At 42.7% G+C, this 25,852-nt stretch overlaps 2 protein-coding genes across 2 annotated transcripts; one reads left to right on the top strand and one right to left on the bottom strand.

Annotated features, from left to right (window-relative positions):
- Nucleotides 1–1,614: 1,614 nt before the first annotated feature.
- On the bottom strand, nt 1,615–22,864 carry naa15a (N-alpha-acetyltransferase 15, NatA auxiliary subunit a). The gene is made up of 20 exons (XM_069669600.1): nt 22,681–22,864; nt 20,907–20,991; nt 17,826–17,930; nt 17,010–17,167; nt 16,780–16,914; nt 16,340–16,493; nt 13,545–13,664; nt 12,308–12,403; nt 9,186–9,292; nt 8,899–8,971; nt 8,609–8,778; nt 8,346–8,498; nt 6,999–7,127; nt 6,323–6,536; nt 4,672–4,865; nt 4,463–4,571; nt 4,275–4,373; nt 4,003–4,146; nt 2,430–2,527; nt 1,615–2,324 (listed from the first exon to the last, which is right to left on the bottom strand). The coding sequence occupies exons 1-20, from the start codon at nt 22,732–22,734 to the stop codon at nt 2,115–2,117; spliced, it is 2,607 nt and encodes an 868-aa protein (XP_069525701.1). The 5' UTR covers nt 22,735–22,864; the 3' UTR covers nt 1,615–2,114.
- Nucleotides 22,865–23,660: 796 nt separating this feature from the next.
- Nucleotides 23,661–25,656, top strand: ndufc1 (NADH:ubiquinone oxidoreductase subunit C1). Its single transcript, XM_069670490.1, has 4 exons — nt 23,661–23,762; nt 24,506–24,609; nt 25,315–25,386; nt 25,532–25,656. The coding sequence occupies exons 1-3, from the start codon at nt 23,717–23,719 to the stop codon at nt 25,372–25,374; spliced, it is 210 nt and encodes a 69-aa protein (XP_069526591.1). The 5' UTR covers nt 23,661–23,716; the 3' UTR covers nt 25,375–25,386; nt 25,532–25,656.
- Nucleotides 25,657–25,852: the final 196 nt, after the last annotated feature.

Below are 25,852 nucleotides of genomic sequence, written 5' to 3'. Positions count from 1 at the left end.
TGGCTGAAAGAGAGAGACAGAAAATATGTTTGTTCTGAGTTTTGTTTTTCATTTCGTGCGATCTCTCCTGATGGTTTGGGACAGCAGCGCTCTTCAGGAAGTATTTGTTTGGTTCTTTCCACGGTGGCTTTACATCTTCAGGAAAATGGTCACTACTATTTTTTAGGGGAGGCTTTTTTTTGGGTGGCTAAAGATAAACTCACTATTGATGAGTGGCCTATACAACAGGTATTCAAAACACACAGACTATCCCTTTAATTGAAGTCAGTTTAAAAAGACGGCTCAGAAAATAGACTCCTGATCTCTTTCTATTACAACTGCCTGACTCCTCTCTCCTCGTGTGTTTCCCCTCACCTTCTCTGCTCTTATCTCTGGTGGGAGGCACTAAGACACAAGGAGAGGAGGCGAGGATAGGAATCAAAGATGTACAAACTGAGACAAAAGAGGCTTCCGTCTTCTTTGGGGCAGCCATGCTCCTGGAGATGTTCTTTAAAGACCAGCTCAGTCATGTTTTAAGACATTTAAAATGCTCTGCTTGAAACAATAAATTGTGTCTGATATGTTTTTTATGCTGTCTGTGTGTCAGCCCTGTGATTGGCTAGCGACCAGTCCAGGGTGTACCCCATCTCTCTCCCAATGACAGCCAGGATAGGCTCCAGCTCCCCCGCAACCCTGAACAGGATAAGCGGTATAAATAAAAATAAATCTCGTCCTCCCTCATTAAAAATTCCCCAATCTGCATAGTCCCCGCCCATTATGCAAATTTCTAACCACCTCCTCCGTCACGAAATCAAACACGTCTCTGCCATCGTTTCGTGGCAACTTGTTGAAACTAAGCTAGCTTTAAATGTAGTCATTAGTAGTAGTAAAGCAACGTAGTAGTCAGTAGTGAGTTTGATGAAAATTAGGATGATGTTACAGCTGGCTCACACATGCCTAAGTGGTTGCCATGGTTGCACATAATAATATGCATAGCCTCACCCCGTCCATTAACGGGATTGGCTCCTTAGGTTTGTGACGTCTCAAACCTGCAAATCTGTAAACGTGTTGTTCAGCCTGTCCTTGGTACACTGCAGTTGAACAGCAGACAGGCCCAGCCATGGAGATGACTGCTGATGTTGTCCCTGACATGTCTTGCAGCACATGAAGAACACCACATGGAGATGTTCACAAGGTTAAACACTGGATTTTCACTGGAGGGGGGCTTTAAGATTTCATCAGCCCTTACTGGATCAGGACCACACCTTGGACAGGTGGAGGCTGTGGACCCAGCTGGCCCCGACCCTATGAGTTGTTCCAACATGTAGACAGAATCTGAAGATGTGTCTTTTTTTGCACGCTGAGCACTGTAACATTTGATTTAATCTAACTCGCTCTACATGAAATCACGTGCAACAAACCCTTCAGGAAACCTGTTTAACTCACCTGGTTTTATTCAGAGCTCCTCTGCGGCTGATAGAGAGGAGCAAGTTGACGGGAACGCGCAAGCGACTGAAGCGAGTGGTTTTCATGGCCCCCAGGTGCAGGCAGGGGCCAAAAGGATAAGTGTGAACCATTTCAACAACCCCTCCCCCCCACATCACCACCATCACAATGTTACAGTTTGGTTTAGCAAACATTGTTTTTATTAATCCATTTGTCAGTTTGTAATATATAAATTACTTTTAAAAACGTGAGAAGCAGATGCACCTTCAAGAAGGACATGGCGTGAAAACACAGGAGTTATAGAAAACCTAGGCTGTGTTTACAGAAGCCATCTTAGCCAGCAAATGTCCACTTTTCCCAGAATCCTCTTTGTCTCCTCATACTGTATTTATCTGGTTTTGTTTTCAGGTACAGAACATCTGTGGACAGGGCCTTTTTTATGGTTTAAAAAAGTTCGTCTTCCTGCCTGTGCCAGCTCCCTTTCCTGTCCCTCCTGTGGCGCTCAGTCCAGCCAGATCAGTGCAATGTGGGGGGGAGGGCGACTCACAACAGCCGTAGCCCGGAGACTGGAGAGGGGAGGAGGAGGAAGAAGAGAAGGACAATTGGGGGGTTTGGGTGTGTTGGCGGACTAAGGCGTCTGTCTGCGTGTTCGCACCCCCTCCTCCTCTTCCTCCTCCTCTCGTCAGGGCTCATATTTCGTTTGCCATGTCGTCGTGCTCTCCTGCCGACAGGTCGCCGTTGGCACTGATTGTGGTGCTGTTGTCATGGTAACCGGGGGGCATGAAGGCCAGGCTGTAGGGGAAGACCTTTTGGCAGGCGGCTCGGTAAACCTCGGCCGCCTTCTGCTGGCCCTCGCCCAGCTGCCCGTCACGCAGCGCCTCCAGCACATCAGTACAGATCTGCAGGGGACACACGTACGCACACACACACACACACACACACGTCAGTTGTAAAGCAGAGAGTGTGACAGCTGGCGCAAAAGTTGTCTGTAAAGCATCACACACCTGGATGCTTTTTCCGGACAGTGACTCGTCCAGCGCTGTAGCGATCTCACAGGCCATCTTATCAGAGGAAGGCTCCAGGTAGAACATCATCTTAGCAGCTGCAGACACCAGAGAGACACTCAGAACAACGGCTCCTTTCAGACATGCAGCTCGTGAGGGAGCATCACTCGCTCCCTCACCAGTCAGGTGAAAAGATAAGATATGATATATACTATATATATATCTATTGGCCCTGAAGGGAAGTTTGCCTCGTGCATTAGTGCGAAAGAATCAACTCACTTCAACTTGATGCAACATAAAAACAAACAGCAACAACACAACTAGTAAACTAATGTAAAGGTACCTTGAGAGACAGAATACTGGTACACAGAAGGAATGGTTAAAATACCCTTTTTAAACAGCAGAAAGCCCATCTGTCTTTGACTTCTCTAGTTTGGCGTCATTACGTCTCTTAGGCCTCAAGCTGAATCGAAGCGTACAGATATGGCGGCAGCAGGGGAAGATTTTGCAGTTGAGGATGCACCGCCAGTGTTTATCGGCATAAAATCGCCATCTGCTATCAATAAATTAATAGATGATCTGTATGTGTTATCCATCTGTACGTGTCGCTTGGGGGTGGGGGTGGGGGGTTACACCTGGACAGGTCGCCTGTCAATCACAGTTCTGACACATAGAGACAGACAGGCTCTCACGCTCACATTCACACCTACGGGCAATTTAGAGTCACCAATGAACCTAACGAGCATGTGTTTGGACTGTGGGAGGAAGCCAGAGTACCTGGAGGGAACCCACGCATGCACGGGGAGAACATGCACACTCCACACAGAAAGGCCCACTACGTCTTAACCGGGATTTTAGCCAGGAACCTTCTAGCTGTGAGGCGACAGCGCTAACCACTACCCCACCATGCAGCCTCTCTCTGTGTTATGTATGTACTTATCAGCAAAAACTAGGATCCATTTTAGGCAAATTATACATGTGCTTCATTTAGCTAATTTTTATTCAAGTATTGTTTGCTTTGATTACTAATCATTGTTTTTTATGAGGTCACTTCCTGGTTGAGGATGGTTCTCTGATGAACAGGTGCACATGAATGCCTCTTGCTCCACCAGGTGTTGGCACTGTGGACTGCGTCAAGTGGGACTTTGGGATAGGGGAGGATGTAGTGGTTCCTCCTTTTGTGCTTTGTCTGCAGGCTAGAGCTAATTTTACTACAGTTGGAATCAATGTTGTAGAATTATTGTACACCTCATATATGACCTGACAAATACAGTCTAGGGTGGCTCTGACACAGCTGTAAGAGAGCACAATTTTAACTACATAATTGGAGTCAACTCTGAATCTTCTTGACTACTGATTCCAAATGTTGACTTTTAGGGGGGAGCCCCTGCAGCAACAATGCGCAAAACACAGTTCTGAGTGAAGCTGGGCTTTTTAAAATCAAGATAGATATCTCTTTTGTGTGTGTGTGTGTGTGTGTGTGTGTGTGTGTGTGTGTGTGTGTGTGTGTGTGTGTGTGTGTGCGCATGTGTGTGTGTGTGTGTGTGCGTGTGTGTTTGTGTGTGCAACGTACCAGCCAGCCGGTGTGGGATGGAGTTGGAGTGTTGGCTCAGGTAGTTCTTGTTGAAGCTCTGAGGGTTACTCTCCCCGAACAGTCTGGAGATCTCCTGCTTCAACACGGTCCTCACCGCCTCCGCCAAGTCCGTGCTTTCACTCACTGTAAACACACATACACACACACCAAAAAGACACGTATAAAGCTTTAAAAAACTGAGCTCGAGTTAAATGTACAACAGCTGCCCTTCATGTCACTTTGAAACACCAGTTCAGTGTGGGTTCAATCACCTCCTTTGAAGAAGCGCACAAGACACTGGTGCAGCCAGGGGTGGGACGGCTCTATGGCGACAGCCCTCTTTATCGACTGCAGCATCAGCAGGTATTTCTCTGGAGGAATGAAGATCAACAGTCAGGACCACTGAATGTGAAGTGTGTGTGAAACGTGGTGTAATTCAGCCCGGCGGTGTCACTCTGACCTTTCCTGAAGTAGATCTCAAAGGCCAGGAGGTGAGTCTCGATCTGGTTGCGCACCAGGTTCTTCAGAGGGATCAGGAACTTCACCGCTTCCTCCAGAGGATTCTCCGGCTGGTATAAGAGGTTAACAGTTATGACACTGTAACAGTTCTGCCAATCAGATTCAGAAAGCTCCTGTTGTGCTGACAGAAACAGTAAATTTTGAGCCCACCTTGGCCAGTTTGTCTGGTATTAGCTCCTCCTTTGGCCCTCCTATCTCCTCGTCATCATCCTCCTTCTTCTTCTTCTGGTTCTTCAGCTGTTTCTCCTTCTCTGCGTTCTTCTTCTCCTCCTCCAGCTGCGCCTTCTTCTGGGCTCGTCTCTGCTTGTTGCGCAGTTTCTTCAGCTCCTTGTCTGTCAGGTTCTCTACAGAGAGCAAAAGGGGAGCAGTATAACAGCCTGAATGATTAGAGGGGATTGATTCACTGATTACAGATATGGCGGCCAAAATAGTGAATGTTTGAGCTGGAATGAACATTGATCTTTTGCTTGTGGATGTGCACTACTGAGGCTGCAGAAGGCTGCTTTCTTAAACAAATAGTTTTATTAAATATATTATGTAAGATATTTAAACAAAGCGCTGCAACGATATATAACAAGGCGATGATTGAGGTTTGCTTTCAGTCATGCGAGAAGGCTTTGAGTGAGTGTAGTCACTTCTTCTCACTGCTGGTTAACACTGTATACACATATGGACTTCAAGAACCAAAATGATATGTACATGAATAACATATATGCATATATCTGGTATAACTACCTTCATATTTTTAGGCCACAATATACAGTATATCGCACAAAAGAAGACATCTGTTCACCATACTAAATGCTCTGGATCATAGACTGTATAAAAAGATGGACGACATGACAGCTCCCTTAAAGTGAAGCCAAAACATTTCGGTGCCCCCTGCTGACTGGCTGCAGTATAGCTCATAAAGCCCGCCTCCTCCATGTTAACAGATGGGACATGAGTCAAACTATAAAATCAAAATACACGTCAAACACATTTTTTCTCAAACATGGTTTCTGTCATTATAGTTAGTTATTATCATGCTGATTTACGTCCAAGTGTTCATTTTTCTGACAAGTTTATTTTTAATTAGTTATTTGATGCTGTCAAAATGATGATTGACAGCTCTGTTGACAAATTCGGCTCCTGCAGCCAATCAGTTCCGGGTGAGCAGAGCGGAGGACGATCCGCGAGTAGAAATGTAACTAAAACAATCACTACAGTCATTGAAGTTTCCATACCTGTGAACGTTAACCTCAGACCAACACAGAGAAGCTGTTCTGCTGTTAAACACGCCGGTGTGCTGTCCTTGCTCTGTATGACGTCACCATCGCAAGATGGCAGCGCCTATCACAGGGGCTATTTTGGCATCAATTTCGTACAATGGGAGCAGATGGAGACGCTTTGTCCATCTATATATAGTCATTGCTCTGGATACGCATCAGCCTGTATCTACAATGAGTCAGAAACAGGGATGTATTCCCCTACTCTGTACTCCCCTCCTACTCGTCTGTCTCACTTCATCTGATCTATCTAATAAAGGCTAATTTTTTTTTGATAAATGTCTCATTATCAAACAATTAAAATGATGAGAAATAACAGAGCATCAGGTTGTTTTTAGGTCTGTAAGTGAGAGAGAAGGGAGTCTAACTGGGAAAGTGTTATAAACATCACAACATTTAATCACCTTGACCAGTAACCACTCTAAAAAAAACTAAGACTTTCATAAAACATTTTTTTTAGTTTATAAAATCATTTGAGAGCCAAAACACACACACACACACACACACACACACACACACACACGCAGACTGACCGGTGTCTGCCTGGCTCTCCTTGCTGTCGTCAGTAAGAGGTTTGTCGTGCAGCGTCAGGTAGATCTGGATGGCCGTTCGAGCAGCTTTGTAGTAGAACGGATGCTGCCGCAGGACGTCCTCCAGCTTCAGCAGGTCCACGTAGGAGCGCAACGTCATCTTCCGCATGCAGTATGTGTGGAAGTCGAACTGGTCGTCAGTGATCTCCACAAAATGCTGACGGAGAGGAGGAGAGAGGAATCGGCGTTAAGCCGCTGGTGCTAAAAGTGTATCATAGTTAACTGACTCTTTTTAACGTAGATAAACAAACAACATGTAACAACAAGGACTTCTTTAAACATCAGTGTGCGACTGTCTGAAAAATTAAACCCCTAACTTTGAATATCTTCAAATGCTTCATATTTCTTAAATCTGTACAACATAAGTTTAAATGTTGTGCAAGTCAATGAATGATAATTACTGTAAACTTGGTGTATAAGACGCACTTCAATACTTTTTTTTCACCTAAAAAGTGGGCTGCGTCCTATATACCTGTGCAACCAATATACCAGTAAAATGCAGAGAGAGGTATTTAGTTTAAGCTTCGTCACGGACATGCAGTCATGATCGCCAGTCTAAAGGGGGGGAGTGCTGGGTAGGTGGGGATGAGGGAGGGGCTGGACAGTTGTAGAAGCTCACCCTCTCGATCTCGTGGCACTTTTTTAGGGCTTCTCCAAGCTTGTTCATGTCTCTGTAGGCCAAGGCACACTCCGTCTGGAACCACATGCACTGCATCTCGTTCAGGTTCTCTACTGCAGACGTCCCCTCCTGAAAACAAACAACACACGCACACACACAATCAGATTGTGTAGTTAAACACAAGCTGTATCCAGCGAGCTGCGCTGGAGTCATGTTTTAAAAACACAAGGTTGTCTGTCCTCATGCTTAGAGAACTTTTTTTATTCCAAATCTCACAGAAAAAGAAAAAGAAGTCAAAAAACTTCAAGAACTTCTGTCTTTACTTCTAGAAACATGATGCTCGTCTTAGGCCATGCCTACATGTACACGGGTGTTATTGAAAACTGAGTTTTTGCCGCCTTCGTTTCCAAAAAAAAAAAACCCCGTCCACACAAGCACGGTTATAAAAAATCCCTGTCCAAACGAAAACGCAAAAACACGACAGAAACGCTGTCAGGAGATCGCCACACCAAGAGGTGGCGATACAATCCGGTCATGCAAAGAAGAAGAAGAAGAAGAATCGCTGCCAATCAAATATCTGAAAAAATCTATCCCGACGCCTTTTTTCCTCAACGTAGTAGACAAGTAACCGTACATATATGTGTAAACATGTAAAAAGTCCTGTTAAGCATCACTGTTTTTGTCACGTCCTTCATTTTGCAAGGAATGTCTCATTAGTGACGCCTCACAAAGGAGATAACGGCGCACAGCCTGACGTCGCGAGCCAAAAACGCCATTACCCCATCTACACGTCTTGGCGGAAACAGAGTTTCTAAAAGTCTTCACCCTGGCCGGAGTTTTACAAAAGATCAGTTTTCACTGACCTGAAACGGCGTTTGTGTGGACGAAAGGCCAAAACACAGAGAAAAAGCTACGTTTTGAAAAATACCCGTGTACGTGTGGACATGGCCTTAATCTGATGAAGACACAAAAGTCTTACACGAGTCTGAGAAACAGGAAGTGAAAGGGAAGGAGTTGTGGCATGGAGAATATGCGTTTGCTCACCCACCTCTCATTTCACATACAGCATATTCACATAAATCCTAAGTTTAAGTGGATGACTGAACCGTTTCATCCTGTAATGATGGCATATAAATGTACTGCTGTCACTTAGCTGTGGGACATTACTTTCTCCACTCTGTTTGTAAAGGATGGTCCAGTGTTTCCTCTGCTCAAGGAGATAATAAAGGAAGCAATGAAGCTCCTTCATCATTTACTGAATTCAACCGCTCTTATGGCTGACCATTCAGCAGTCAGTTAGGAACCTTCCTAAGCAAAGGGGCCTATTGGACAGCTTGTGTCTCTTACCCGTGTGAATTTGGAGCACATCTCCTCTGCTTCTTTGATGAGGCCAGCCTTCAGCATGTACTTGGCACACTTAGAGTTGATGAAGCGGTCGGCTGTGTCCAGGGCCTGAGCCTCGTCCATCCACCGCGCTGCTTCCTTTATGTTTCCCGCGTGCTGCAGGAAGCAGAGAAGAAGAAGAAGAGGAGGGTGAACACTCAGCAGACGCCTCATCAACTGTACTGACATCATGTAAAGGGGAACGCTCTGTGGGGTTTAGACTAAACCTTGTAGATCTTGGCCTTGATGAGGAAGAGCTCGATGAGCGTGGGCGTGCTGTCGATGGCCGTGTTGATGTACTCCAGAGCGAGGCTGGGCTGGTCTATGAAGTCAAAGTGCTGCGCCAGGAAATACTGCACCCACAACAGGGTGGTGGGGGGCTCCTCCTTCCCATCATCTGTACACACATTTTAAATGAAACCTCTGCCTTTAGATGTGATTTAGACGGTGTGCAGCCAGAAATAAATACAAAAAATAAACTGACCAAGAAGCGAGTTTAAGACAAAGCAACACTCACCATTTTCACTAAACATTCGACAGCTTTTTAGACACCTTTCGAAGCCGACTACTAGTTCTTCGATGATCGTAACCTGCGTAAGGAGAGAACAAGTTAAATGGCTGTACTTTAATACTTTCAATGTGGAAGCTAGAAATGTTCCAACACAAACACCTGATTCTGAAAGCCTCCAACACAGCCTAAAATACAGCACGTACGCCAGTCCATGCACTGACCCAACATTGTGTAGCCCAGAAAAAAAACATTCAGACATGACAGTTAGACTTTAAATGTGCCCCCCCCTTTACCTTCTCTTTGTCGGTGTAGAGGGATTTGAGGGTGGTGAAGACAGGCGGGCAGCCTTTACTGAAGTTCATCCTCAGGTAGCTGTCCAGACATTCACGAAACTTCTCCCCTGGCCAGCACAACACACAGTAAAGGTACAGCAAAGTGAGGTTTGTACTGCCACGTAGCGCAAAGTGACAACAACATAAGATCCAGAATGCTTCGCTCTAAAACGTCCCATCACTGTGAGCTCCCTGCTTCCAGAAGTTCTCATAAAATCCTGCTCATCTGCTCATTTTCAGTTTTCTTCAGTTGTATGTTTAAATCTAAAACAAACTGTGAGCTGTAACTTTGTTACGTGCATCACAAGCTGATATCTGTAACCTAAGCTGAAAGAAACCTCTCCGCACTAAGAGCGTGTAAGCTAAGTGTGTACATACACTGCCTGGATTTAACTAAGCAAATAGGTAAGAGTCTTCCATGGGAAAATTACTGCAGTGATTAATATGTTTCAGCTGGCAACAAATTATTTAACCCTGACTGATGCAGTGAGTAGCTTCTCATTTCTTAAACAACCATGTTGAAAGACATATCCTGTGGTCAGGGAAAAGATGTGACTCTGTTTCAGAAGGGTGAAATTGTTGGCCTGCATCAAGCAAAGGAAACAACAAAGGAGATGCTGTAACTACTAAAACAGAGTTAAGAACTGTCCAAAGGGTGTGTAGCCTGAAGAAAACCACTCATCATCAGTGAGGCTAATCAGAAGAAAAGGCTTCAATTTGCTAGGGAGCATAAAGATTGGACTCTGGAGCCATGGAAAAAGGTCATGTGGTCTGATGAGTCCAGATTTACCCTGTTCCAGAGTGATGGGCGCATGAGTGTAAGGGGGAGGTGGATGAAGTGACGCACCCATCATGCCTAGTGCCTACCGGACAAGCCTTTGGGGCAGGGTTATGATCTGGGGTTGCTTCAGTTGGTCAGGTCGACGTCCAGCAACACCATGTGTCCAAAAAATGGGCACGTAATTGTGTGAGTGGTTCAGGAAGCATGAGGCATCATTTTCACAAATGGATTGGCCACCTGGACCAGAGTCCAGACCTTAACCTCATTTAGCATCTTTGGGATCATCTTTGAAGTGAGGCGGATAAAGTGACGCACCCATCATGCCTAGTGCCTGCCGTACACGCTTTTGGGGGCAGGGTTATGATCTGGGGTTTCTTCAGTTGGTCCGGTCGAGGTTCAGCAATTATTATTATTATTATTATGATGGCACGGGCATCTTCCAAGATGACAATGCCACGATTCATGGGGCTCAGATTGTGAAAGACTGGTTCAGGGATCATGAGACATCATTTTCACACATGGATTGGCCACCACAGAGTCCAGACCTTAACCCCAGTGAGCGTCTTTGGGATGTGCTGAAAAAGACTTTAGGCAGCGGCCTCTTGAAAAATTAATGCAACTCTGGACATAAATTAATGTTGCGACATTGTATGAGCTTATCAGAACGAAACCACTGCAATTGCGTGTCGTATTTAAAGCACAAGGCGGTCCAACTTGGCAGCAGACAAGTACTGACTGCTAAAACTAGTGAAGAGTGAACAATAGACTGAACATACAGCTCCGGAAAAAACATTCCAAATGTTCCTTAAATCAGCATCTCTCTCTTCATTTCATGGCCAGCCCATTAAAACCTCCTGAATGTGATCAAGAGGAAGATGGACGGTCACAAGCCATCGAACAAAGCCGAGCTGCTCCAAGAGCGGCCTAACGTCACCCAGCGGCACAGTGACAGACCAGTGGAGAGCAGGCAGAGATGCATGAACGCTGTGATTATAAACCAGGTTATTCCACCAAACAATGATCTGTGAACTCTTCCTGAGTTAGACATGAATGTGAAATTGTTTTCTTTGCATTATTTGAGCTCTGAAAAACATCTTTTGGTTTTCTTAACCAGTCGTCATTTCTGCAAATCAAAGACCTCAGTGAGAATATTTGATTTGGAAGTAAGGAGAAAATGTTTACAATAAAACAAATTTCATCTTACACAAACACAAACTTATAAATAGAAGAACCAGAGAAAAACACATTTCTTGCAGTGGTCTCTAATTTCTCACAGAGCTGTATGTTTTGAAGCACATCAGCAATACTTTTTCAGAATTCTTTAACATTTTATTGGACCTCAGAGCTGACTCTACCTCATGACGTAAGCTAACAAAAAGTTAGCTCAGCAGCGTATTTTCAAAAGCTTAAAAAGCTTTTTATCAGATTTTGCCCACACTGGTATTTTTGCTTTATGTGATGTTTTTCAGGGCCTCCCAGGACGTCAGTTTTCATCGGGTTAAATCTAAAAGTTCTCAATCACTTGATCATGAAAGCTTTTACATGCTGCAGGGGTACTAAGAGTGTTACATGGGTCATCATCGTCGTGCGTGTATGAAAATTAAAACGTGCGTTTATCCCGGTAATGTGGCAGAACGTGACACCGGTGACGGTATTGAAACCGGTATACCACCCACCCGTCTTTTCATAGTCCAGTGCACTCTGCTTTGTTTTTTTCAACTGTTGCCCTTTTTCTTGGCGTTTGACCAGGAGTAGAGTATTTAATCACAGAGCTATAAATAAAGGATTTTTGAGACTAATTAAAATTACCGATAATGTCTCTATCTCTCTATGTACCCATAATACCAATAAAGATGTTTTGAGCTGGCATGAAAATAGACTTTTTTAATGTGAATTTACCAATATGAAAGTCTTTTTCTTAAAGAAATAACTATTAAACAAATTATTCAACATGTTTATAGTCAATCAGTTGTAATGCAACTCACAGGCTACATGTGCTGCAGTTTTTTATATAACCCCAAGTATTGTCTTCTGTGTTACATGTCCAGTACAAAAAGTTTTCATAACGGCTAATGCCTGAAAAAATATGCTCTCTGAACTCAGCGGCCTGTCAAGCTCAATCACTGGGAAGAGAGGAGGGTTTATACGATTATCGCCCCACTTTGTATTGGTGGAAAGAGGCAAAAGGAAGCACTAACTATCACAACCAGCATTTTTAAATCTCCCAGGCATCATCGATGAAGACCAGGAGATGCAGTATACCCTGAGTGTGTGGCGGTGCTGCAGGCTGTACTGTGTTTACCTGTGAGGAAATTAAGAGGCAGTCTTCGGGGAACCAGGCCTTTAGGGAACTTCACCCAGGAGTCCTCGTAAATCTTCTGACGCTCCTCCATACTTCCTGGATAAACACAGACACATGGTGTTCAGAATACTCTCCAATCAAAATATTATGATTAACTTCCTGTACACATGAAGAATTTAAAGACACGAAATTTGAAATAAACGCAAGAATATTAAGCTGGGTGCATCGGCACAGAATTCATACCAGCTGAATAAGAATGTAGACTGAATGTAGACACATGTGACAGATAGGAATCACCTCATATTGTATTATATCTTCGGTTAAAAGTTTTAAATACCCTCCAGCAAGTCAAAGGAACACAACTTAGAGAAGCAAGATGCCTTAGATATCTTCAACTGAGACATTAATTTGACAGAAATGTCAGAAGTACAGAAGAGAAAAGAGTCAGATTAGGATATTTAATAATTCTTATACGCCTGCTAGGAGCCTCCCTTTGGAGGTTTTCCGGGCACGTCCAACAGGGAGGAGACCCCGGGGCAGACCCAGAGCTCACTGGAGGGATTATATATCCCACCTGGCCTGGGAACACCTTGGGATCCCCCAGGAGGAGCTGGAAAACATTCCTGGGGAGAGGGACGCCCGGGTCACTTGCTTAGCCTGCTGCCAGCACGACCCGGCCCCCGGATAAGTGGTAGAAAATGGATGGATGGAACGATCTTATAAAAGGTAATACTAAGAGAGAATTGATTTCAGGGATAGATTGGTCTTTACGACAGGAAAGGGGTCTTTCAAAGTACATGAAATCAAGACTGAAGAAAGAAGCGAACAAAAAGTGACTGAAGTTCACAGATTGGAACAACTTTTTTTGAGATGTGCCAAGAAAGGCTGAAATACTGAAAGAGACGGAAGTCTGATTTAACGCTGAAATTATATCCTTGCTTCATGTCTTCATGCACAACAGAATGGTCTTTGGTTTATGAGTGAATAGACCTCTCCCTCATTAAAGATACACTGCATGATTCTCAGTGTTTGATCAAAAGGACCTGTATGATTTATAGGACAATCAGACACTAAGAAACCACAGACTTTAACAGGCCACAATTTTAGCTGAGGTGTAAAACAGTAGGAGTATTTCCAAATAAGTTCCAATAGATAAGAAAAAGCAGGAACCACAAGCACGTGACAAGATTCATGAGTACAGTCTTCATCTTTCAGTGGGTCTGAGGATGGTGTTCACCTGGAGTTAAGGCCTTTTCCAGGCCTTGGTAGTAGGCCCAGTTCTCAGGGTTCCTCTCCTGGAGTCTCCTGTAGACCTCACACGCCTCCTCAGGCCTCTCCAGGTTCAGCAGCAGCTCTCCTGCACACAAACACATTAGCAGTTAGCACATTAACATGCTTTTCTATGGGCAAGACAAACCGAGCATGATGTTTGTATTTAGGCTGCAGGATATATCGCTACTGCAAACCCCTTCCAACCAGCTGCAATCATAGCACAAGCACTTAATTACATATTTAATGTTATTCACAACTGTTCTTAATTATCAGCTTGTTTTGTCTGTGCCACTGAGCTGCTAAACTGCTGTTTGTTGTTTTTGTAACAGTGGCAATACGATCTTTCTACTGCAATGTGCGCATGAGCAGCAGTCACATCGTAGGACGTGTGGCTGTCAATCAAATGACCTGAAACACGCCATCCTGCTGTTTTTTGTTGCTTGATGCAAATCGAAAACCAGTTTCTCTTCCTCCATCATTAATCTACAAGACGTGTCCGTCTGACATCACATTGGTGCAGCTCTTCACCAGAGTACACAGTTTTATTAGTTTTTAAGTGTCTTAACGGTCTTGGACCATCTTATTTATCTGACCCGCTTTTATCATATCAACCCTCGCGGATCCTGAGGTCCTCTGGCACCGGCCTTTTAATCATTCCAAAAGTTAGAACTAAAACCCACGGGGAGGCTGCATTCAGCCATTATGGGCCGCAGCTTTGGAATAGCCTGACAGAGGGCATCAGGACTGCAGAGACTGTTGATGTTTTTAAAAGGAGGCTCAAGACACACCTTTTTAGTTTGGCCTTTAACTGACTTCTTTTACCCTTTTAAGTCAGGCCTGTTTTTATCCTATCCTATTGTCTGTTAGCTTTTAGGTCCTTTTATTCTATTGTCTTTTAGCTGAGTTTTTTAGTTTTTAGCTCCAGTGCTTCCTCATGGGGGGCCTCCACACTGGGAGGTGTGTCTGGTCTGCCCGCCGGGGCGTCATCCTGGAGACCCCTCGGGCCTGGAGGACTGGGAGGCTCTGCACCATGCGTGGAGTCCACCCAGGTCTGTCCAGGTCAGGGGGTCTCTGTGGTGGCGTCGCTCCCTGTGGCCGTAGGCTGTGATCCCTCTCAGTGTGGATGAGCTCCCCATAGGTGGTTCTTTTTCCTCTCATGGTTCCTCGGTGCCCTGCCATGTTATTACGTGGACATTTACTGTGTGTGTGTGTGTGTGTGTGCGTGTGTGTGTGTGTGTGTGTGCGTGTGTGTGTGTGCGTGTGCGTGTGCGTGTGCGTGGGTCTGCGTGTGTGCGTGGGTCTGCGTGTGTGTTTGGGGGGAGGGGACGGGTTTTTATAACGTGTTGCATTTCTGTTGCATGTTTTTTTTTTTATTCTTTGTGAAGCACTTTGTGTTGCATTTTTAATGTATGAAAAGTGCTATATAAATAAAGTTTGATTGATTGATTGAGTGAACTGACCGCTGTGCTGCAGAGTCCAGCACTGAATATTCTTTTCAGGTTATCACCTGATGCTCTTATGATGCACTGCTGATGATTTAGTTTCATGTTTCCTGAATATTATGTGCCGTCATGTATGGTTGTTGATAGGGCTGTCAATGAGTATTCTAAATTCGAATATATAACCGAATTGTCATAAAAAACAGATATTAGATAATCAAAATTAATATTGAGCGCTCGCATGTTCTCGTGAACTTCTCTTCGAACGCACACGTCACTTCATACGTTAATAGGCAGGCATTTAGTTACGCGTGGCGGCTTTGGAGTGCGTACTGTCAGCGGCACCTCGTCTCGGTGCTCGTGAACACTGTGGCTACAGAAACAGGCTGGTGACAGAGCAGATGTGCCGCGGAGTGTTTACTTTAACGGCTACACCAGCAGCACACACACAGTGTCAGGTTGTGTGTGCCGTCAGGAAGCTGAATACAGGGAGATTTCGTCTCCAAAAGTAACCGGGCTGATCACGCCGATTAAACATACGTTTGAGCATTCTTGGAAACGGTAGATGACTAAACGTATACGTAGCGCATCTGCAGCCCACAAGTCTACTTTTATAAAGAAAGTCACTTTTTTCCAATGTCGTGCAGCCCGAGTCCAAACACGATTAAATCAGTATCAATGTACGACAGATAACGTTACTGCAGAAGTGATCATTGATCATTCTTATTATAATTAGTAGTAAGTAAGTAAGTCTCGTTTGCTATGTCATCACCATTCACATCTATACAACCAATTTGTTCACATTTCTAGCCTCTTCATTTTGGTCTCAAAGTGCACCGGATTTCACTTTAAAATGTACACATTTTTCTTCCTGGGGAGCATGCCCCCCCGATCCCCCTGGAGGGTTCAGAGTCCACCTCTGATAGTATCACAAAATCCTGTGGGAAACACTGAGACAGACATGTTGATTTTTTTTAACAGACATATTTAATATACCTATCACAGCACAGCTCGCTCGGAGCGCTGAATGTCCGTTCTACTGTAACCTCATTATTTTATTTGTGTATTTGGAAGGTGTAGGAAGCCTGTGTTGGTCTTTTGTTTATGTTTAAATGCATATGTCTTTGCATGTAAGTTTGTCTCTCGTTGTATCGGTATGCCCTCTTGTGGACATACTGCGCATAAATAGATGGCAGTTTGAACCTTTGTGTTTTTTAGGAAGGAATAGTCGAACGTCATTTTTGGACAATTTTGACAGCACTAGTTGTTGATATCTTTTGTTTTTTTCATGCTCCTGTCTCACACGACATCTTCCACCCACCTCTCGTTTCCTCCACAGCCAGTTTGTCGCAGATCTGCTTCTCGTAGTCGTTGAGGTGATCGAGGGCCTCCTTGTGCAGGCCGGCCTCCCTCAGAACCTGGTTCTGATACAGCAGCAGCTCGCTGTACTCGTAGTCCACTTTGTCTGGAGATGTCTGCACAAACACACACAGAAGAGAAAGTTAACTGGATGAGAATCTCCCCTCGCTCTGCTTCTGATGTACCTGTTCAGTCTACTGTTTAAAAAGCTCCTCTAATAATCTCACACGCAGAGAAACACAGAGAGGGAGAGACGTCCAACCTATTAATCATTTAAACTCTTCAATATTAGTGTTAAAACCAAGTGTATCACTCTCTAGTTTTATATTTGTGGATCTTAAATTTGCTCTTAAAGTAATCCTCACACAGTGGTCCACTTTTACCTCATTTATTTTTACCTACTTGTTGCGTTTTGCGGAACTCCTCGACAATCTTGGCAGCCATCTCAAAGTCCTCCAGCAGGTGATAGGCTACGGCGTACCCGATCCAAGAGGCTCGCTGGGCCGGACGCAGCTGCAGCAGCTGGTACCGGGTCTCCTGGAGGAGGAGAAGAGCATCACAGCACACATGGATGTTGTGAATACCATCTTAGCTGGGAGATAAATTAACTTATTAATGACGAGGACCCTCACCCTGTATCCCTCCAGGTCTCTCATCTGGATCTGCAGCAGGGACAGGTCTCTGAGGATCTGCAGGTTGTCCTTATCCCACTTCAGAGCGTTGCGGTAACACTTGATGGCCTCGTCGTACTTTTTGTCCGAGCGCTGCAGCAGGCCGTACACATGCCAGCCTGAGAGCCAGTTCAGGAAGCAAACACAACTGAACCAGGCGTGCACGTGTGCTTATCAACTTAAAACACAGGATGAATTTACAGCCACTGGAAACCCGACTACACATTAGACTAATAACTATGTAATACATGTGTACATGTAAATAATGGTATGCATATGTCGTCACAAGTGTCTGTGAACTTTCCTGAAGTTGGTGCAGCTCGTAATTAACGTACTTAATTCTATGAACAAATTTAAGGAGCAACTAATCGATGGGGGCGTCACAGCTGACGTTGCATGTGTATGCTAACTGCTAAATGCTAACACGATATGCAATCATTTTGTATTCACCATTTAGTGACCAGTTTAAATAAGCATTTTCGGAAGTGTCTGCTTCCTCCTCTGATTCCGACTCAGGCGACTCAAACACATAAAGCTGCAGCACACCGATTGTCACATGCACTGTTGTGGGCGGAGCCAGGCAGATGTCAATCAAAGTCCTGAGAAATTGTCTAAACAGCAAGAAGACCTCTTCAGTGAACTAGCTTTTTTCTAACAGTGTTTAAAGAGTTACACTAGGGATCTGATCTCAGCAGCTGTGGTGTTAATCTGAGCTTGAACGTCAAAGTCGTGTGTGGGATTAACTCGGGATGCCCTGAGGGGCCGCTGGAAGGATACAGACGTGGCTCTTGAGGTCATTGCGTAGGCCTCGTCTCACCAGCTCGTAGGCGTCCTCCTTCTTGCCCAGACAGTTGAGGGTTAAACCCTTCATGGCGAGCGTCTCTGGAGGTGGGAGGAGAGGCATGAGACATTCAGGGACACGAGACGAGCAACAAACTAGAGATGGCATTGTTATATTATTAATAGAAATATTCAAATTTTGAGTTGTTCCACATTTTGTAAAACCACACAATCTCGACTAATGTTACGTTTGATAGTGTCACCTGGGACAGAAGGTTTAAATAAAAACAGATCTACGGTCAGATTTTCAACCCAAAGCTGCTACGAGCTAAAAAATATATAGAGCAATGGGTGAGTGACATGGACAGGAAGTGAAGAGAGAGAGCATCGTCAAAAACAAGGAAGGGAAACAGAGAAATCTTCACATCATGTGTTGTGTGTGTTGACCTTGTCTCCAGCATTGTGTGCATGTTGGTGATTTAAAACATAGGCAAACAAGGCTGCCTCTTATTTAATGCCCAGGTATTGATGTCGGTTGTTTTTAGTTTAAAATTCTGGTATTGCAACAACCCTAGTTCCTATACTGATTCCAGCATATGAAATGCCCTTTATACCGCCCAAAATGCAGGACTGGTATCAGGGAGTGCACCAGTCTGTGAACCGTTCGATGCTATGGTTTAATAATTTAGTTTAGTGATTTAACAGCCTTGAAAGAGAAGAATAGTAATCCTTCCCCAAAAACACTGTGATGGATTCATCATGGCTGTCATTATGAAAACTGATTTCATGCAATGTATCTGTTTACACGAGCGAACAACAACAGTGCAGCGCTAGCAGAGAAAGTGAATTTAGTCAGAGTTAGCTAAATGTTTGCAATATTTGACACTAGTAAGTCCCACCAGTAAAATAAAGTATACAGCATGCAAGCCCTCAGTTTCAAGGGGAAGCACTTACAGGTCTACAGGTGTAAAAGATAATATGTCCTGGCCAAAAGAAAAGTCACCACCTGGATTTAACTAAGCAAATAGGTAAGCACCTTCCATTGGAAAATTACTGCCGATGTTTCAGCTGGTTATTTAACCCTGACTGATGCAGTGAGTAGCTTCTCATTTCTTAAACAACCATGTTGAAAGACATATCCTGTGGTCGTGGAAAAGATGTGACTCTGTTTCAGAAGGGTGAAATTGTTGGCCTGCATCAAGCAAAGGAAACAACAAAGGAGATGCTGTAACTACTAAAACAGAGTTAAGAACTGTCCAAAGGGTGTGTAGCCTGAAGAAAACCACTCATCATCAGTGAGGCTAATCAGAAGAAAAGGCTTCAATTTGCTAGGGAGCATAAAGATTGGACTCGGGAGCCATGGAAAAAGGTCATGTGGTCTGATGAGTCCAGATTTACCCTGTTCCAGAGTGATGGGCGCATGAGGGTAAGGGGGAGGTGGATGAAGTGAAGCACCCATCATGCCTAGTGCCTACCGGACAAGCCTTTGGGGCAGGGTTATGATCTGGGGTTGCTTCAGTTGGTCAGGTCGACGTCCAGCAACGCCATGTGTCCAAAAAATGGGCACGTAATTGTGTGAGTGGTTCAGGAAGCATGAGGCATCATTTTCACAAATGGATTGGCCACCTGGACCAGAGTCCAGACCTTAACCTCATTTAGCATCTTTGGGATGTGCTGGAGAAGACTTTACGCAGCGGCCAGGCTCTCCCATCATCAGTACAAGATCTTGGCGAAAAATGTATGCAACTCTGGACAGAAATAAATGTTGTCACATTGCATAAGCTTATCAAAACGATGCCACGGTTAATGCGTGCCGTAATCATAGCTAAAGGTGGTCTCATATTGGTGCTCATTATTGGCTGTTACACAATTGCAGGCATCATAACCAGAATCAGGGAGAAAAAGTGGCATTGGGACATCTCTAGAAAAGATATATAATTTAACTTAATCTTTAAGATTGAACTGTTTTATATTATCTGTAATTAAGCAGAGCTGTACTGCTGCTTAAGTGAAGTTCTCTATTGGAAACACAGGATATCAGTAGGGGCTGGAAGCTGAGCTGCAATTTTTGGGTCAGAATTCTTCAAGTGTTTATCATTTTACACGTTTTTTTACCCGGAGCAGAATTATCCACAGAGGTCTCCTCCTCTCCAAACAAACTGAGCCAGCGATGAAATCTCGTTAAAACACTGAATAAAGCAGTTTACAGTTAAAAGTCTGTGTTTCTGTAATGTTCACTTCAAACACGAGATTCGTCAAGAAAATCTTAAAACAGAAGATTATAGACATTAATTACTTTGTTCTTTTTCATTTCTGACTGACTGGCAAACTAGATAATAAATAGAAATGTCTCTAGCACTCATTATCTGTGTGTTCACATTATAGAAAGGATCTGAGCTGAGCTGAGCAGTGCAACAATGCTAGCTAAAATATTACATCCATACAGGGTAAGTGGGACACAGTTGTGCACAGCGGAATTGCATGTTTAGGTATCTGAATCGGTATCTGGAAGGAAGTGACATTTTTCTAGAGACTTCATGGTATTATGGTAGAATAACAAATATACTACACTCACTGTAAATGAAACTCAAGATATTGTAGCGCCGTTTAGCTAACATCCCCTGACGCCCTGCCCAAACACTGATTTATACCCTGAATCTGCTTTATTCAGTGTCTTTGCCTGTTTAAATCACCAGGTCTGTTTGATTTGGAGAAGAGGAGATTTAATTAATTTTGATAATCATTTTTCTTTTAAAATAAAAGAATACTGCTTTTAAAATGTGTGACAGACTCCTGAAAGTAAATAACTTTAGTATTAAACTCCTCAAAGTACGTTTCAGTAAATATTAATGAGCTATACTCTCGTCGTATTTTTGACCTCTAGTTTCATCAGGCTTCCATCACTATCATGTTATATTCTTCAAACAGACAGCCTTTTAAAATCTTATATCTGGATAAATATTGATAAAAAAATGATGGTGAAATTTGAACAAACAAAGGAGGAACATTGTGCCAATCAGTGCCGCAAAGTGTGTCTCTGCTTTCCACATGTTTAGCGTAAGGAATTGTGAGTCTTACCTCCATGCTCAGCAAACTTTGGGTTGCCCAGGATCTGTTTGCAGAACTTCAAACCATTTCTGTACTGCTTGTGCTCGTAACATCTCTGCAACAAAAGACAGAGCAGAAAGTACATCAGGCGTCTGGGGGCTAACAGCCTGTCGCTCACTGCTGAACTAGGAGAGCCTTGTTTACCTGCACGAAAAAGGACATAATTGCAAAAGCAAAGAGCATGCAAAGAATAATATTCACCCAACATCTCTTCCTTGGTAACGTGAGACGTTAACAGCTACATAAATGTAATGAATACAATTTGATGAAGGAGGGCTGTAAATGAGATAAAATCAGTCAAGCGGGCAGAGGAGTGTGCCTAACTCAGAGCACATACCAGGAGCTCAGAGCCCCCTCTAGTGGACATCCAGGCAACTTAAACTACAATATATTGACAGAGGAGAGAGACAGCTAATACCCTGTAGTATTTCTATCATATGGAATAGGGGTGGGAGGTTACTGCAGCATAATACTGCAATATCATACTGATACACTGATACTTTATCTCAATCTTTTATAATAGTTATTATGGTAATATTACAAATATAACCTTAGCTTTCTAAAATACAAAAGTTATTTTCTTTGACAGATGGGGTGCATTTTTTTCTTACAATTTACTTTGGAAAATACATTTTATGATATGATATTATACACACGTTTGCATTCAGTTGAGTTGAAAAATGTTTTACCGGTTCAGTATGTCAGATGTGTGCAACAAAAAGGGAAGGTTATAATGACTGATTTGGTCAGTTTGTGTGGTTAAAAATCTTGTTGTGCCGCAATAAGAATACCCTTTAAAAAGGATATATCTTATACATCTTAATATTCGTTATTGCAACATTCAGCATCTTGCAAAATGTTTCAAACCGAACTAAATTCGAATTGTAAAATAAGTATCGCCAAAATATCGAATCGTCTAATATTAATAATAATAATGCATTTTATTTATATAGCGCTTTTCATGGTACTCAAAGTCACTTTACATTATTAACAACAACTAAAGAAACAAAATAAGAATAGAAGAAACACAATAAGCCTCTGATTATTTCCACCTCTAAAATGTAGTATAAATGTATAGTATTCCTATTGCACACATTACATGTTAACAGTAGTATTATTTTGAAAAAATAGTAAGCGATTGTAGTGATCGAATTTGAAAGAGGCTTCAAATAATTAAAGTGGCGCACGCTTCTCCGTACATTCCATGTAATAAAGAAGCACGGATATGTTATCAGTTAAAATGCCAAATTCCTGAATGAGACCTGGCCTGACAACTGCCCGGCATGTAGCTGCGCGTGCTGAACTGGATTACTCAAACTTAAAACAACTATTTAGGGCGCAAATACAATACAAATGTTTATAAACTTTATTGACAATGCAGCCGAATAACTTTATAAAGTGAAACTATTAACTACACAGCCAAGTCAACTATCCGCCTACAGTAAGTTGTGTATGGCTGTCATGTGTCAAGCAGCTTTGTCATTGATATACTTTAGATGTGTTGCAAGGCCATGGCTACAATAAAACACCACATTATTGGTTGCCAGCCAACTATGTTGTTTCCTTATTTACATGTACTATTTAATAACAGAGACATGCCTATAACAGTGCGTTTGGTGTACTGAATCTTTTAGTTAAAGCCCTAGCAACTCCCTAGCTACTTGCTCTGACTGTAAGAACTGACGGCTACTAGACAAACTAGCATTAGCGAGCACGCTAACGTTATCTCAGGCATTTAGCCTACCAATATTCTCTTGAAGAGAGCATTCTCCTTCGGCGGTAGAGTGATTGTGGGCATTGTGTTGGCTTCCTATGCCTCTGCCGGTTCACACATGAATGATATCCTCTCGGAGTCACAGATCCTGGACTGTTTCAGTCTCTTTAGGCTCCTCTCTCTCACGTGTTGAAGCCGAGGCCCCCTTCCGAGGAAAATGGCCGCTGCGCTTCTCCTCCGGGTCAGGCTGCTCACTGACCCTGCATTCACGTGGTCTCGAAATAATCGGAACAATGAGTTTCTCAGTAGATAAAGTCACGCGAGAAACAACTGGCAAAATCGGATAAAATGTTCGTACCCACCTTGCAGAGTTGACAGAAATTACGTTAGTTCACGCAGATAAATTACAGTAAATTTTGCCTTTATGGTCGTAATATTTGTATCAGTTAGGGTATTGCATATCACATTTTTTTGTTTGTAATTTGTCATATAGTATTAGGCTTAGCAATTAAAAACAACATCGCTTTTCGTAGCGTCCGTGTTGTTTCAGATTACGCTTTAAACCTCGTGACCGCGTAGAAGAGCGACTTTTCAACTCGGGAATTGGAACAATCCGAGGAGCACTTGAATGTAGCATTTGAGAACTCGAATGAGAATTTACCTTTGGGAAAATGTTCTCCATAAATGCCCTAATATCTGTTCATGTTTGCTGACAAGCTGTGCGCTATGATATTAATTATATGATTAATTCTGGTGTAATGTAAACCAAACATATTCAAAGAAGAAGTTGATTCTGTGAATTTAATCATGCTTTAAAAGATAATTGAGATAGTCGCTTAAAACTATAATCTACATTTTATTATTATTATTATTATTAGTAGTAGTAGTAGTAGTAGAAGTAGTATTTACTTATGTAATTAAATAACAGCAAGTGTGAGTTCCTCAGGAGTCTGAGCGACTTAGCGATGATGCTGGGATCATCCACCGTGCCCCCTCTCAAGGAAGTTTAATCGAGCTCGGAGTGGCAGGAGCGCAAATCGAGTGAAGGGAGCTTTCTTGAGCTAAAATGACTTTCAACCGGTTATTATCTAGGGCTGTTTTTGTCAGCAAAGGTAAGATAACGACACATTGGTAATTTATTCGTGGTTGTGATTTTGAAAGGCTTGTGTTTTGTCCTGCTGTTTGCATTCTAGACAGCGTGTTTATTTTGTTGCCTGACCTTAGCTTAGCATTCTTGTAGCCTTGTACTCAAAAAGACGATTTCCTCCCTCTAAATTTCTGGGTTTATTGGAAGTGTTGCTGAACAAAGTTCTTCTTTGCAAATTATTTACCCATTGATAACATATCCTTGTACTGTTTGTCTCGTCATTTGTTTTATTAGTTATCATTCTCTAAGGTATGGATGGGGTTTCTTCACGCTAAAACTCGTTAAAGAACAGTCTAGTTGAATGCTGCTCTCATTATTGGAAAACCCGTATTTGAAGGATGACTTGATTTGATCATTTTAATATAAATAGAGTCCATTCCTTAATTCGGCCTGCTTCAAAGAACCACAAAGTCTACAGTTATTTCCAAAGCCTCTCCAAACAAGATACAGTGGAGCGTGGAGTCCTCTCTAAACCAGGTCTAATATCATAAAATAAATAATTATTTAAATGGAATACGTCCAGTCGAATCAAGTTGGGTTTGTATTCTTGTCTCAAGTCGTCCCCACAGTTTGCAGTGTGTCGCTCTTCATACATGTTACCAAAACGTACCCTTTTTAGAACCACCAATGCTAATACAATGCTCATTTATCTTTAAAAAACTGTGTGGTTCCTTATGCATCTTTGACATTGTTTTTGGTATTTTTCAGTTGGATCCAGGTCTGCATTCACAAGCTCCAAGCCTGACCTTGCTAACCCTAACTGGTTGAGAGTGGGTCTTGCATTTGGATCATCTGCTTTCCTTTGGGGCCTGGTAAATGACAACATCATTGCACACAGGAAATATAAATGACATACTCATTGTATAACAATTATTTCAAATGATCACTTGTTATTAGAGTGGCATGGCTAATTAACCAAGGCTATCTTTTAACCACTTTAAGTGCATCGCTGATATACGTATCCCAAATGCTGTTCATACTCCAAGCATGCCCATATATCATGCTTAACCTTTCAAGAAATGCATACATGTGTAACAGCAACACCTTGTTTTGAATAATATAGCAGCAGTTGAGCAAATTTTATCACTGTGTCCACTGCCCAGTAAAGTGTCTTGCATTATGTCACCCAGCAGAGGACAGCATTGAGCAGCACATTTTATCTTATAAACTTATTTCACATTTTGATGTTTAATTTCAGAAGGTCGGTAGATCAGGACGAAGGATGCAGAATTTCAATCAAAACAGATAAAGTTCTTTAAATCATCTTAAACAGTAGATGCATCTTTGATTTGCAAAGTCGTGTTAAAAGGGAAGTTTTTTGAATGGGATTTGGTGTGATGTCCTCAAGTGAAAATAAGAAGCATTTTGGTTTTACCTGTTTTCAAATTTGATTAATTTAGTTTTTACATTTGTAAAGATTAGAAGAGTTTTTAAAATATGATGGGCTGTAGTTAAGTATGCAGAATGTTGTAATATAACCATTTAAATTACTTGTGGTATCCATGTTTCCCCTGCAGCTCTTCAAGCAGCACAGCACAGATGTACAGGAGTACAAAGTGAGGAATGGCCTGGAATAACCCACCACATCGGTATGTGAGAATCTGTAGATCATTAGTTCATGATCTGACACCTTTATTGCCAGAAAGTAATACTGGTATTCTATGGTCCATTTTGAGTATCAAATATATGAATGAACTAATAAAACATAATACTCTCATTTCTTATCCTGTGCAGGAAGTCGCAGGATCCTGTCAGTGGATGCACCTGTGCAAGCTCTTCTTTCTCTTTCCAGTCCCTCTAATCCTCTGATTCCCATCTCTGTGTTCTGTGTAAATTAAACGATTGTCAAATGAAATAGACACGAGTCATGTTCATTTTGTGCACGTAACTTCACATCTGCTGTGCTATTCAGATGGACACCACCACACGTAGATCAGTAAGTTATGAACGTTTGTCTTTTACCAAGTTTTAAATAAAACAAACATCTAAGATTCAATGTGTATGTTTGCTGAATATGAAAATGAGTTTATAAACTGTTATAAGAGGGCACACATT

The sequence above is a fragment of the Semicossyphus pulcher genome, unplaced genomic scaffold (assembly GCF_022749685.1).
Source record: "Semicossyphus pulcher isolate SPU_LCO1_2020_fin unplaced genomic scaffold, fSemPul1.0.p SCAF_2, whole genome shotgun sequence".
Classification (NCBI taxonomy): domain Eukaryota; kingdom Metazoa; phylum Chordata; class Actinopteri; order Labriformes; family Labridae; genus Semicossyphus; species Semicossyphus pulcher.
Note: the sequence above shows the minus strand (reverse complement) of the source record. Positions and strands in the feature narration are given on the sequence as shown.

What these genes read in the sequence shown, in the direction of transcription:
- naa15a (XM_069669600.1), bottom strand. Translation starts at nt 22,734, where the DNA reads ATGCCCACAATCACTCTACCGCCGAAGGAGAATGCTCTCTTCAAGAGA. An exon ending in TCAAGGCCAAGATCTACAAG is followed by an intron (nt 8,499 to 8,608) that starts GTTTAGTCTAAA and finishes TGCTTCCTGCAG; the next exon opens with CACGCGGGAAACATAAAGGA. An exon ending in TACCAGACAAACTGGCCAAG is followed by an intron (nt 4,572 to 4,671) that starts GTGGGCTCAAAA and finishes CTCTTATACCAG; the next exon opens with CCGGAGAATCCTCTGGAGGA.
- ndufc1 (XM_069670490.1), top strand. Translation starts at nt 23,717, where the DNA reads ATGACTTTCAACCGGTTATTATCTAGGGCTGTTTTTGTCAGCAAAG. An exon ending in GGCTGTTTTTGTCAGCAAAG is followed by an intron (nt 23,763 to 24,505) that starts GTAAGATAACGA and finishes GGTATTTTTCAG; the next exon opens with TTGGATCCAGGTCTGCATTC. An exon ending in CTGCTTTCCTTTGGGGCCTG is followed by an intron (nt 24,610 to 25,314) that starts GTAAATGACAAC and finishes TTTCCCCTGCAG; the next exon opens with CTCTTCAAGCAGCACAGCAC.